The following is a 14017-nucleotide window of genomic DNA, read 5'->3' as shown; positions in this document are numbered from 1 at the left end:
CTCAAGGACTTGGAACAGCCAAACAGTTTTTGAAAAAGAATGGCAAAGTTTTAAAAACTTCCTATAAAGCTTCAATAATGAAAACAGCATGGTATGGGCATAAAGACAGCAATGTAGACCCAAGGAATAGAAGAGGCCAGAAGTGAACCCTTGTGTGTGTAGCCAGGTAACTTTTACTGGAGTATGAGAGTCATTTGATGGGCAAAGGACAACTTTTCAACAACGGTGCCAGGAACACTCGGTACCCGCATGCAGAAGAATGCGTTAACATCATTTATGAGAATAAATAACAAAATGGATCAAAGAACTAAAGAGCTAAAACTGTAAAACTCTTGGAAAACAAAGTTTCATGACCCTGTATTTGGCAGTGATTTCTTGCCTATGATACCAAAAGTACAGACAATAAAAGAAATTAGATAAACTTCATTAAGCTTAAAAATCTGTGCATCAAAGGACATCAAGAGAGTAAAAAGACAACTTGCAGGATGGAGAATCATTGGCATATTCTGTATCTGATATAGGGTTTCTATTCAGAATACTTGAAGTCTTAGAACCCAAATGATACAATTCACAATGGTACCGGTTTTGAAAAAAAGATACACAAATGGGCACTTAGGAGATGAAGAGATAGTTGACCTTATAAGTCATCAAGGAAATGCACCTCACACCAGCCAGAGGGCCATCCTCTGGAAGCTGGAAAGGGAGCGATGGTGAGGAGGTGAGACCCCAGCACTCGTGCGAGGAAGCAGCCTCTGTGAAAGCCAGACCCGAATTGCTGTGTGAGTCAGAACTGCACCCCAGCTGTGCCAGAGAGGCAGGTGTGCTGAGATCTGACGACCAGCGCTGTTCCCAGCAGCTGGAGAGAAGCAGTGCCAGTGTCCAGCTGCAGGTGAAGGATCTGCACGTGGTCTACCTATACAGTGGCATGTCAGCATGGTGGACCTACAGCACCCAGGGTGAAAGGAGCCAGACCCAAGAGGCAGGTGCCATGTGCTTCTGCTGACCGAGGGCCCTGGAATAGGCAGGTGCAGGACCCCATTGAGGGCCCGGGACCTGTTGTTTCATGGGTGTACCCTTTTTGTTTGGGGGTAATGAAAAAGTTTTGAAATTATGATGACATAGTAAGTATAATTAACACCTAGTGAATTGTACACTTAAAAATGGTTAAAACGTGGGCTGGGGAGATAGCTCAGTTGGTAGAGTGCTTACCTTGCAAGCACAAGGTCCTGGGTTCGATCCCCAGCACCGGCAAAAAAAAAAAAAAAAAATGGTTAAAACGGCAAATTTTATGTCGTACATTACCACAACAGAAAATGTAAAGGAACGGGGGGCGGGGTGTGTGGCTCAGAGGTTGAGCAGGTGCCTCACATGCAGGAGGTGGTTCCATCCCCAGTGCCACAGAAACAAAAGCATAAGGAGTATTTAGTCAGGTGTGGTGTCTATGCCCGTAATCCCAGTGACTCGGGAGGCCGAGGCAGGAGGGTCGCAAGTTCCAGGCCAGCCTCAGCAATTCAGTGAAACTCTATCTCAAGATAAAGGGCTGAGGACATAACGAAACAACAAAACACATACACAAAAACTTAAGTCTTTTATGTTAATACTCATTATTTTTCCCAAGAAAGAAATGACTCTCTTCTCCATACTAATTTATCAGTTCCTATTTCAAATTAAATCAAGTTTTTACTATTTTGCTGTCATTAATGCTTTTCTGTTATATCACTTCAAATGACATTTTTAGTCAGATTTGTGTATTAATATCTATCTTATCTTCAGCTTTCATTAAAAACTGCTTTAGTAAGTGTTTTCATGTTAAATATTTGTATAAGCTTGATTTTTTTTTTTTAGGATAGATTTATGGGTGTGGATTACAATCAAAATATATAAACAAAAAAAATATATATATATATAAACATTGTTAATGCTGTTCATACATCTTTCTAAATTGTTTCAGGAGTGTCCAAGCGCACCTTATTTTTGCTGTCCATCACAAGCTTTTTAATGTTAACAATTTGATATGCCAACATATTTGGTTTTTTTTTTTTTAACTATTTTTAAAAAAATATTGCTTTTGTCAAAAAAAGTCAATATATTTTCAAATGTAGTTATATACGCATTGAATATTTTTTCAAGTTTTTATTTAGTTCTTTTAAAGTTTACTTATTTATTTATGTGGAAGGCTGTGGTGGCTCTGAGTCAGTGCTTTCTGCGGTGGTAGGCAGGCACTCCACATCTTCCCCAACTTGTGCCAGGAGCCAGTTCCCACCCTCCTCACAGGACAGGCAGCTGGTGCCCAAGCAGACACCTTAGCTAAGGACCCAGGAGCAGGTGCTCAGGGCTGTCCTGGGGCACCGGGAACCTGCAGGAGGGCTTTGGAGGAGCTGCCACTGGGCAGGCGTCTGGAGTTGGCAGCCCCTCCATGCCTTGCTGGAGATGGAGGGCAGTGGAAGAAAGGGAGATGGGCCACAGCAGCCGTCAGCGTGCAGAGCAGAGAGTGGGCCACTGTGGGATGGGAAGGAGAGACGAGTGGAAGATATTGTGTGGACAAATGAGGGGCACAGAGTCCCCATCCGTGATGGCCATCCGTGATGCAGGAAGCCCAGCAATTCCCAGGCAGGGTAAATGAATGCAAAGAATACCTAAGCACACATGCTCAAACTGTTGGAGCCCAAATAAAGAGAATCCTACAAGTGCCAGAGAAAAACTGCCATCACAGGTAAGGAACGCTGCTGGGAACGCTGCTGGCTTCCTGCCTAAGCCAGGGGATGGGGCCGGTGGAAGGACAACCTGAGAAGAGGACGTCAGCTCAGAGCTCGTGCCCAGAGAAAGGGGAAGTGGGCTGGAGCCCATGCAGGCCAGCAGAGCCGGCAGGGCCTGCCCGCAGGGTCACCTGCAAAGGATGCCAAGGCCAGAGGGAGGGCAGAAAGCAGAAGAAGGCAGGTGTGGAAGGCTCTTCTTTCTTTAAATTTCTTAAAACGAAAGCAATGATAACTTTTAATGGCCATTTAAAGCAATGATAATTAAAGGCCTTATGCAGTGTCCACACCTGCAATCCAAGACAACTTGTGAGGCAGAAGAGGAGGGTTTTGAGTTGGAGGCCCTTAGCACTTAGTGAGGCCAGGTTTGGAGTTCAGTGGTAACCCTGGGTTCAGTCTCCTGTACCAAGGAAAAAAGGCAGTGGTAGCTAGGTGGAGCGTGTGTACATCCCAGAGCATGGAGTGTGACCTCAGAAGCACAGGGAGATGAGTCACAATCCTGTGGGGTCGCTGTGCTCGGAGGAGACTCAGAAGACTCAGGAGGAGAGGGTATTAAGAAAAGAAGCATAGCTTTATGGGGAATTAAAGTGGAATACTGAAAAATAATCTGTACTCCTGAAGTACAGGGAAGGTGGGACAGACAGACACAGAACAGCAACATGTGTCCTTGCTCATGGATGCCCACTGAGCTCTCCACGCAGAGGCAGAGATCCAGCTGGACAGTCACGTGAAGTTAGATGTGGAGGGAGGACAGTGGGATACACAGGGCAGACAGCTTGAGGATTGGGTGTGAAAGGTAAAGGTGCGGGACTCTCCAAAGTAATAGGGAAAACTGTGATTCCAATATAAAGAACTCTGCCAAGTAAGATAAAAGAAAATAACCCAGAAGAAAAATGTGACAAGACCATAGGCAGGCTGCCTACAAAACAGGAAATAATAAATTGATACTGGTAAACGGATGAAGAAAATGTGGTACATGTGTATAATGGAATATTAGCTATAAAAAAGAATGACCATGATATTCGCTGGTAAATGGATGAATCTGCAGAGTATCATGCTAAGTGAAATAAACCAGTCCCCAAAACCCAAGGTCGAATGTTCTGTCTGAAATGCAGAAGCTAACCCAACAAGTGGGGAGGGGAAGAACAGAAGTGGAGTGGATCAGACAATGGGAGTGAAGGCACGGTGGGGCACGGGAATGGGAAAGACAGTGGCATGTGTCCAGTGTGTCCTTCCTGTGTGCATATGTGAATCTCCACATAGTGTACATCCCCAAGAATGGGATCCAATTAGAGTAAGACAGGCTTCGTGTTATGTTCTTATGTCAAAACAGACTCTGCTGTCGTAGTTTTATGGCAGTAAAAGCAGTGAAGGAGCTACATGTTACCTACAAAGACGAGCCTCAGAAATGTCCTCTTGAACTAGATAGAAGCTGGAGAAGGGCTTCGCTTGCCAGACTCCATCTTAGCACACGTGTGAGCATGTCATGAGCATATCAAGAGGCACGTTGGAGGAAGGATTAATTCAAGAGCATGGTTACCTTGGGGACGAAGATGGGGCGGGCGGGCACTGGGGCGTGTTCCCTCCAATGAGAGGTATGCAACAGGCTGCTCTGAACCCAGTGGGCAACAGCCTTCCCCTGCCCTCTGCTCTGCGAGGACTCCTCCTCGCCCCTCCTGGGTCTCTGCCCCCCACCTGCTTGGGGCAGGGACTGCACGTCCTGAGGCTCTTCTCTTGGCACGTGTGTTCATTTGCCAGGGTGGCGGCACCTGCCGTTTATGCCGCTGTCCCTGGCAGCTTGTAGCCCTCTTTCAGTGTTTGTGCTGAGCCCTAGTAACGTGGGAGTCAGGCTGGGGTTGCTCTTAAGGAAGGTGGTATCCTGATTAACCTCAGTTCGAGCAGAAGTATGTTTGATGATATGTGCTGAAATCCAGGGTTCTCGGCTCTGAGATAGAAAAGTAATGCAAAGACGAGGTCCGGCAGAGGCAGGCCTATGGGAGCAGGGGCAGGAATCCGTGTGTGGTCCTGTTATCTCTGCAGGAGCCTGCCCTCTGGGCAGGTGGGTACTCTCTGGTGGTCTCTAGCCCAGCTGTCGCCAACCAAACTGGATAGCCCTTGCGGCTCTTCTGGGGACTTCTGGGCCTGTCCTGACTAGTGTGATCTGCAGTGTCCTTGAGGACACAGCTGCTGACACAGTGTGCCTGGCAGCAGGGATCCAGGCCCAGGGAGGGGAAGGGACAGGCTGCCTGGTTCCCGCTCTTCCCACCCCATGTTGTTCTAAACCCCAGCACCGTCACTGACTTGCTGTTTTCGACGTGCCGTGTGGCACTTGGCTCTCGGAGGGCCGAGTGCTCCGCTGTGTCCCAGAGCAGGTCCCGGGATCCTATCAGGACTGTTCTGAGCAGTGCTTGCACCACACACTGTCCTGGCGAGAACCCTCATCCCCTGACCATCCAGTGCAGGGTGGGTAGGAATGTGCAGGTCTCGTGGTGGTGCGCCTGCTAGTGTGTGGTGGAGGCTGCTGCCACCTGAGAGCGCAGCTCTCGAGGGCAGGGGCTTGGCACTAGGTGGTGACCAGGAACAGGACGAGAAGGAGTGTGAGAGCAGGAGTCTGGCCCTGGTGGAGGGCCACAGCAGGAGCTTGGTGTCCTTGGACTGAGTGGCATTTGTGTTGCAGGATGCAGAGGGCTCCACATGTTTGCACTTGGCTGCCAAGAAGGGGCACTACGATGTGGTTCAGTACCTGCTTTCCAATGGACAGATGGATGTCAACTGCCAGGTAGAGCGGTATCCCTGTTCCATGGTGTATCCCCTTCACAGCCCCCAGGTCCTGAAAGGCCTTGTAGCTGGCGTGTGGTGTGCCAGCAGCTCCTGCCTGGAATGGCACCCACTGGCCTCAGGGCTCCCGGCTTCCCTCAGCCTGACTTGCCCCTGGCTGTGGCTGTGGTCTCACTGTTCACTCAGCCATCTCCCATTGTCAGAGCCACAGGGTGCTGTTGTACCACGTAGTGACCTGTGGTGAGTGTTGGGCATACAGTGGATGTCTGCAAGTGTCTGTCAAGCCAGAGAGTGCCCTAAAAGGCCTTGCATCCAGGCTGCTCAGCAGTGGGCTTCCAGCGTCTCAGCTCTGGGGCGAGTCTCCAGCTCCCTCAGGAGGCTCTGTCCTTGCCTCGGCCCAGGTCCTGCCTCGCTGCCTGCAGTGCAGACCTGACTCCTATGTCCTCTTGACTGGTTCCCTCTCTGCTCAATCTGCAGCGTCACCCATCTGCTGGATTTTATTATTCCCTGACACATGCCCTTGTTCATGAGGTCGGGCTGCCCTGTGCCCTCCCTACCCCTCTGCCCAGTGCCCAGGGCCTGGCGATGCCTGTTGCTGGCAGTCGTGGAGGCTGCGCGGGGGCCTTGGGTCTGCTCAGAACTGGCAGCACAGTCCTCGGGCCCTGGAAAGCACCTTTTTCTGATTTGAATGATGTGACCCGGAAATAGTAGGTGAGCATGGTAGGAAGACAGCTCACATGGTCTGTGGTTGATCCGGAGACCTTTTTGCCCTGGTGTCCATCTGTTGGCCTGTCTCCTGCTCGAAGTTATCCCTGAGGTCAAGAGGACCAAGGGAAAGCCTTGCTGCTCATGCTCCCACCAGTCTTCCTGTGGGTGGTGCTCCCTGGTCTCTCTGGACTCATCATTTTTAGTCTCTTTTCATGCTGCCTGGACCTGTGGGTTATGCCCACTCTTGTGCCTGGACTGGGGTGGGCGGCCAGTAGCTCCACCCCTCCAGGGGGCTGTGGGAGCCATGCCTATGGGAGGGCCTGGGACCAGTTCTGGCTCCTCTTGCATGCTCAGGCCTCCAGAGCATGCTCTGAGCATCACGCTGCCAGCTGGGGTCTCTCCAGGCCCAGGGAGAGATGTGTGTGTTGCATGGATGTGTCTTTGGCAGCTGTGGCAGCCTGTCTCCTTTTTTGCACTCAGGACGATGGCGGCTGGACTCCCATGATCTGGGCCACTGAGTATAAGCACGTGGAGCTTGTGAAGCTGCTGCTATCCAAGGGCTCCGACATCAACATCCGGGACAACGTGAGTCTCAAAGCTAACAGAGAACCCCTGAGTACTCAGCCTCCTGGGGGGTGGCGGGTAGGGCCACTGGGATGGCTTCCGCATTCCAAAGGGTCTTTTGTGTCTAAAGCTGAGCCCTGGCACCTGGCATCCGACTTCTTGGCATTAGCAGCTCACTGGCCCGGTAGCTGCTTTATGCCAGAGGTAAACAGGTGCAGTTCTAGAGAGATCAGTAGATTCATAGGGTGTGTGACTTGTGGTGCACATCTCTTCCTCATCCTCCCTGCTTTTGGCTCATGTCCCCACCTGTCCCCAAGGAGAAGTCCAGGGGAAAGTCTCTCAGGACTGGAAGAGAAAAAAGGAAAATTGAACCAACAATGGTTCGAGATACTGCATTGATGGTTAATTTTGTGGCACTAGTTTATTTGCCCAGAAATTAGGGTCTGGAGTCAGGTAGATGGACTCCCGTGTCATGGAAGCCTTTCGGCCTCACTGCCTGATTGCTGTAGAAGGGCGTTTTCTGGGCGGTCTGCAGGGACCTCAGGAAAGGGGACCGGGCAGGGGCAGGCTTGGGTGTGGGCATGGTGGCAGGTGCAGTGAAGGAACAGGAGCCTCTGCCGCCTCTTAGAAATCCCACCAGTCACAAGTGGGAAGCCCAGCACAGGTAAACTCAGGCTGGGGACTAAGGAAGGAGGTGTGGCAGGGGTGCTGCTGCTGGCCGCACCATGCTCTCGGTGGCCTGGCCCACCTGCCAGGACCTGAGCAGCACAGGGGACTTGCAGTCTCTGCACTGGCTGCATCTTGAGCCCTGGATGCGAACAGTCTCTCTCCCCACCTGGAAACCAGGGGTTCCCATGCAGGCACCCAGGCCTCTTCTGGGGTGTCAGCGTTCGGCCACTCTGCTGGGGGCATCCGTGGCCTGGCCTTCAGGCTCCGTGCACTCATGCCTTGCCGTGTCCACGCCTTCCCTGCCCACCGTCACACAGCAGGGCTGGGTGGGGGTCTAGACGAGGATTGGAGGGAGCAGGATGAGTCTGGGGCCAGCAGAGCTCTGGTTTCCTTGTAGTGGGCAGGTGCTAAAGGGCCAGTCCATTGGTGGAGGTGGGGGCAGCACTTGGGGGTAGTGAGCAGTGGAGCAAAATCTTCCCCTTGTGGCCAGCCAGAGGAAGGGGCTTTCTTGCAGGGCAGGACCCCTGTGCTGAAGACTCCTCACCACCTCACCTCTTAGAGGTCCTCCCACTCCCAGTAGTGCCACACTGAGGGGCAGGACTGGAGCACAGGGCCTCGGGCACTGCCGCGGTCACAGTCCCCGTCTCTAGGGCCTGGGCTGATGCACAGGCCGCACTCAAACGGTCGGGTTTCAGTGGGTCTGGACTTGGGGTGCTGGTAGCATTTTCTGTGAAGTGGAAAGGTTGATTAGCTTTCTAGCTTGTTGTGTTTATACTGGGACCCTTTATTTAGCAGCCAGACTGTGTGAGTTTTTTGAACCCAGGATCTCAAGACTCTTACCTCTGAACTATACCCCAGCCCCAGCGCGCTACCCCCCCACCCCCCATTTAAATTTTTTAGATAGGGTCTTGCTGTACTTACTGCCTAGGCTGGCCTTAGATGTGTGATCCTCCTGCCTCAGCCTCCCCAGTGTCTGGGATTACAGGTGCTGCTGCCATGCCCTGCTGACTCTGAGACTTTAAGTAGGGTAGGTTCTGGCTCTGGAGGCCGTCAGCACAGTGCAGATGGCCAGTGTGTGAGTCGTTCACTCTGGAGTCCTCCCCTGCACCCAGACCCATTGATCTCTGCTGTGCCCTCTTGGATTGGGCGTTCGTGGCCCTTGTTGGTTTTCTGCCAGGCTCTGCTGGGCCCTGCTAGACGGTGGCTTTCTCTGAAGTGCCCACCTGCCATTGGTGCAGCTGTTCCAAGGCTGACCCTCATGGCCTCTGGGGCAACTGCTTGCTGCCTCAGGTGTCCTCCACGTGGGCCTGCTTGCTGCCCTTTCTTGGTAGACACTTGGTGGTTCCTAATGTCTGGCCGTCACAGCTGTGATAAACATACGCGCCTTGACTCGAGTGTGTACCCGGGAGAACGGGGCTGGGTCCAGCTGTAGGTGTGCTGTTTTCCAAAGTGGCTGTGCCGTCTCTGTTGTGTGAGGATTCTGGCTATATCTGGATCAGTCCCTGTAGTTCTAGCCCTAAAGTAGCTGTGTGGTGGTGTCTCATGGTGGCTTTAATCTTCATTTAATTTCACTTTATTTTCATTTCTGTATTGACTAATAATTATCTTTTTGTGGATTCATTTGCCATCTGTATATTTTCTTTAGTGAAGGGTCTGTTCAGATCTTCAGCTTGTTTTTGTTGTTGTTGTTGGGTAGTTTATTTTCTTGTTCTCAAGTCTCAAGAGACTTTTTCTTTTTAAATTCTGAAAGCAAGCCCTTTATCAGATATGCTTTATAGATCTGTCTTTGGAAGGTTTTGAATTGTTATAGAGCCCAGTTTATCTCGGTGTGTGTGTGTGTGTGGCTTTGGGTGTTCTCTTTGTGAAATCATCGTGCCATTGGAGATGACAAGTCCCTGAAGGTCTTCTCCATGTTCCTGCAGCAACCTCACAGTTACAGGCTTTGTCTGTGTCTGTGAGCTATTTTGAGTTAATTTTTGTTGTTGTTGTTGTTGTTGTTGTTGTTACTGGAGTTTGAACCTGAAGACACTCGACCACTGAACCACATCCCCAGCTCTTTTTATTTTTATTTGTAGACAGGTTCCCACTAAGCTGCCCACGCTGGCCTTGAACTTGGGATCCTCCTGCCTCAGTCTCCTAAGTTGTTGGGATCACGGGCGTGAACTCCCAGGCCTGGCTCATTGAGTTTCTTAGATCTGTGGAATAGGGTTTTGTCACATTTGGAATCGGTGGTCTTTAGTTTCTTTAGTTGCCTCTTTGCACCAGTTTCCCGAGGTCTAGATACATGTGTGTTAGGCTGCATGAAATGCCCACAGTCCATGATGCTCTTGTCAGTTTCTAAAGTCAGCTTCGCTCAGCTTCGCCTGGCTGATTTATCGCTGTCTCAGCTCACCCCTCTCCTGTGAGGCAGTTGTGCTGTCGCTTTCTTTCAGCTATGGTGGGTTTCAGCCCCAGGGGTTCTGTGTGAGTCTCCACTGCACCTCTGAGCATGTGTTCAGCCATGTCTGCCAGCCTAGCACCCGTGGCCATCCTGGGGTGGTTGTCAGCTCCTGATGCCTGCTTCTGTGTGGGCCTGGTAACCTGTGTTTTACGGACATCAGGGCATTGGGATCCTTGCCCCCCTTGGGACTCCTGAGCTCTGCCCTGGGATAGCTGCTGGCCTGGGTCAGGCTCAAGGCATGGGGTTTTGCTGTCCATGCTGGTAGATGGCTCTGGAGCAGCTCTCAGTGCTGGGGTGATGCTGCCCCTACTGAGGCAGGTCCATCCTGCATCCTCCAGTCCCTGCCTGTGGGTGGACAGTGCCTCTCACCTGCCTGGGGGACAGGCCTGGGAGGAAAGTCCCAGAACTCTGTCTCCTACCCTGAGCTCTGGGGGTTTTGCCTGGTCCCATCGTGTGTCACTAGGACCTGCGTTGCTCCAGCACCGTCGCCGGGTGTGCAGTGCTGGGCAGTGTGTTTCACACACTGTCCTGCTCCTTCCTGCTGCTCCACAGAAGCAAGCACAGGCCAGGGCATCGCCCCCACAACCAGGGAGGGAGCAGTCCCACGAGAGGGTCATGGATGGTTGGGAGTTCTCAAAAGTGAGATTCTGTTTACAGAATCAGGAATCATCCCGATAAAGGAAAAGAAGCCCCTGAGGAAACAGGGTTTTTTGTTTTTTGTTTTTGTCTTGATTCATTGTACACAAATGGGGTACAACTTTTCATTTCTGTGGGTTGTACACAATGCAGATTCACACCATTCATTAATCTTACATGTACATAGCGTGGTCCTGTCTGTCTCAGTCTACTATCTTTCCTTCCCCTGCCCCCTCCCGCCCCATTTCCCTCTACACAATCTGAAGTTCCTCCATTCTTCCTCTTGCTCCCTTCCCCTTACGTATCATTATTCCCTTATCGGAGAAAACATTTGGCCTTTGGTTTTGGGGGCTTGACTTATTTCACTTAGCATGACATTGTCCAACTCCATCCATTTATCAGCAAATGCCATAATTTTATTCTTCTTTATGGTCGAGTAATGTTCCATTGTGTCTGTGTACCACAATCTCTTTATCCATTCATCAATTGAAGGGCATCTAGGTTGGTTTCACAATCTGGCTATTGTGAATTGAGCAGCTATGAACATTGATGTGCCTGTGTCACTGTAGTATGCTGATTTTAAGCCCTTTGGGTATAAACCAAGGAGGGGGATAGCTGGGTCAAATGGTGGGTCCATTCCAAGCTTTCTGAGGAATCTTCATACTGCTTTCCAGAGTAGCTGTACCAGTTGCAATCCCACCAGCAACGTATGAGTGTGCCTTTTCCCCACATCCACACCAACACTTGTTACTGCTTGTGTTCTTGATAATAGCCATTCTAATTGGAGTTAGACAAAATCTTAGGGTGGTTTTAACTTGCATTTCTCTAATTACTGGAGATGATGAGCACTTTTTCATATATTTGTTGATCACCTACCTGTACATCTTCTGTGAAGTGTCTGCCCAGTTCCTTAGCCCATTTATTGATTGGGTTCTTTGTATTTTTGGTGTAAAGTTTTGTAAGTTTTTCATAAACTTTGGAGATGAGTGCTCTGTCTGAAGTATGCATGGAAAAATATTTTCTCCCACTCTGTAGGCTCTCTTTTCACATTATTGATTGTTTCCTGTGCTGAGAAAAAGTGGAGTTTTCAGATGTATGAGGAGATGGAAACCAGACAAACAGCAGAGGGTTAGAAAGTCACCTAGGTTAACAGTCAGGAAAGAACCCTGGCACACTAGGTTTTTAGGGACACTGCAGTCAAGGAAAAGGTGTTTACTTCTGGTTTTTCCTTTGAAAGCAGAGGAGGCAGTGAAGCCCACGCTCAGGGCGGCAGCTATTGGCAGGGAGGATGGTGAGGCATGACACCCCCTCTGTTCTGCGTTCTTCTTTGGTAATGTGCACTGAGCTGAGAAGCCTTGACTCTTGGTCACTGGACAGGAGATTGTCCAGTTGTCTGAGAGCACCCTAGTGTTACAGATGAGCTGGACAGCCCTCAGTTTGCCCCTAGGATTCTGCACTGAGGCTGCTGCAGCCCCAGTAACTAAGCAGATGGTTGGCTTGACTTTGTGGTTACTGGGGAGATTACCGATGATTCCTGAGGGGAAGGAGGCCACAGTGAGCCACCCCTTAGGCTGTGCTGCTAGAGTGGAAGCCATTTAAGGCCAGTCCACATTTATGTCCTGCAGTCAACGGCCGGAGGATTTGGCCTTGAGAAATTATTCAGCAAAAGAGGCAGAGGACCTCTCATGCTTGCAGCAGGCGCCCATTTCTGTGTCAGATGGGTCTCCAGCTGCCTAAGCTGCTGGACTAGGAGCTGGAGTGGGTTCTCCGAGGGCGGATCCCTCAGCAGCGGGGGTGGAGTGGGTGGGAAGAAGGAATCTGGGCAACTGAGGTCTGGGGAATGTGATCGACCTTTTAGAAAACCTGTTGATTAGCTGGTTTAAAATCACTGCTGTTGAGAAGGAAGAGAGAAAGGAGGGAGGTTCCGATCTGAGAGGCACTGGGACTCCAGGACAAGGGACTGAGCCCATGGCAGGTTGGGCAAGGGCCTGCAGGAGAGGGGGCCAGCCTAGGTGTGCTGGAAATGGCTGAGCAGAAGCGGGACCTCAGAGGGGACAGGCCCAAGGGGAAGGATCCGGGCAGAGCAGGGAAGGCCAGCGGCAGCACGGCAAGAACGGGAGGAGGCATAGGGAGGAGGCCGTCAGCCTCACGCTGCAGAATAGAGCCACGCATCAGAGGCTGCATGCTGCCCAGCAGGCACCGTGGCGATCCCAGGGCCCAGCGGCACGGTTTTACTTACTTATTATAGTGATTTTCAAGGTAAATATTTATTCATTTATTTAATTATTTATTTGGTACCAGGGGTTGAACTCAGGGGCACTCGGGCACTGTGCCACATCCCCAGTCCTTTTTTTATATTTTATTTAGAGACAAGAGTCTCGCTGAGTTGCTTGGAGCCTTGCTAAGTTGCTGAGGCTGGCTTTGACCCCCCTGATCCTCCTGCCTCTGCCTCCTGAGGAGCTGGGATGACAGGCGTGTGCTGTGCTACAATCGGGACTTTTAAAATAGGAAGAAAGGCTACTGTGGAGTTCAGATAAGACTCTGCCGTCTGGACTTGGAGGCCCTTCTCCAGGTGGTCTGAACTGGCCTGCAGCACCTTCTGGCATCTCCTCTCAGGCCCGCGAGCAGAGCAGCTGCCTCACCTGGTCCCAGCACCTTGTGCCTGGCCAGGAGTGGTGTTCACAGGGCTCTTGCTTGTGTCTCTGTCTAGGAGGAAAACATCTGCCTGCACTGGGCTGCATTCTCGGGCTGTGTGGACATAGCCGAGATACTGCTGGCCGCCAAGTGTGACCTGCACGCCGTGAACATCCACGGAGACTCGCCCTTGCACATTGCCGCCAGGGAGAATCGCTACGACTGTGTCGTGTGAGTGTGGTGCTGCCCTGGGCCCTGCGGGTGCTCAGTGGTCATGTCCACACCAGGCCTGACATCAGTGCAGCCCTCTGTTCCTGGTGGTGGACAAGTGTCCTTCATGTCCTGCAGGCAGAGAAGTGTCTCTCCCAGTCCCCATCTGAGATCAGCGGCGGCTTGTTTCTGGCTCAGGGAGTGTTGTCCTGAAGAATCCCAAATTCTTAGCTAGAGCTGGGGACCCAGATCTCAGACCTGGCATTCTGAGCAGAAAGCAGTTGGGGACAGTCATTCTCCAAGTGAGGCCCTCGGAAACCCTGGGTTCTCCATCCCAGAAGCAGGGTTCCCCGCAGAGGAGGATGGGGCTGCCGCTGGCCGTCAGGGCCCTCTTTAAATGTGGAGTCTGCTTTCCATGAGGCCTTCACAGCGGCTCTGGTGGGGTCCTGGGTGGAGTCTTTGCCTCTGGGGAGGATGGGAAGGTGTGACCACCGCCTCACCTGAGGCCAGGCTCAGCCACTCCGTGGGTCGCATGGGGCTGCGCGCCATGCTCGGGGCCAGAGCGTGGCCTCTCCCTCCTCTCTCCCCTTCACCTGTGGGTGTGTCTGAAGGAAATCAGAGGCCA

General features: G+C 51.5%; 1 protein-coding gene across 1 annotated transcript in view; it reads left to right on the top strand.

Moving 5' to 3' along the window:
• The window catches only part of Ehmt1 (euchromatic histone lysine methyltransferase 1), a 149375-nt gene that overhangs the window by 123614 nt on the left and 11744 nt on the right, over positions 1-14017 (top strand). The window contains 3 exon segments of the mRNA XM_047523824.1: positions 5431-5532; positions 6720-6824; positions 13259-13413. Coding sequence (XP_047379780.1) covers positions 5431-5532; positions 6720-6824; positions 13259-13413 — 362 coding nt within the window.

This window comes from Sciurus carolinensis, chromosome 14 (assembly GCF_902686445.1).
Source record: "Sciurus carolinensis chromosome 14, mSciCar1.2, whole genome shotgun sequence".
In the NCBI taxonomy this organism is placed as follows: Eukaryota; Metazoa; Chordata; class Mammalia; order Rodentia; family Sciuridae; genus Sciurus; species Sciurus carolinensis.
Note: the sequence above shows the minus strand (reverse complement) of the source record. Positions and strands in the feature narration are given on the sequence as shown.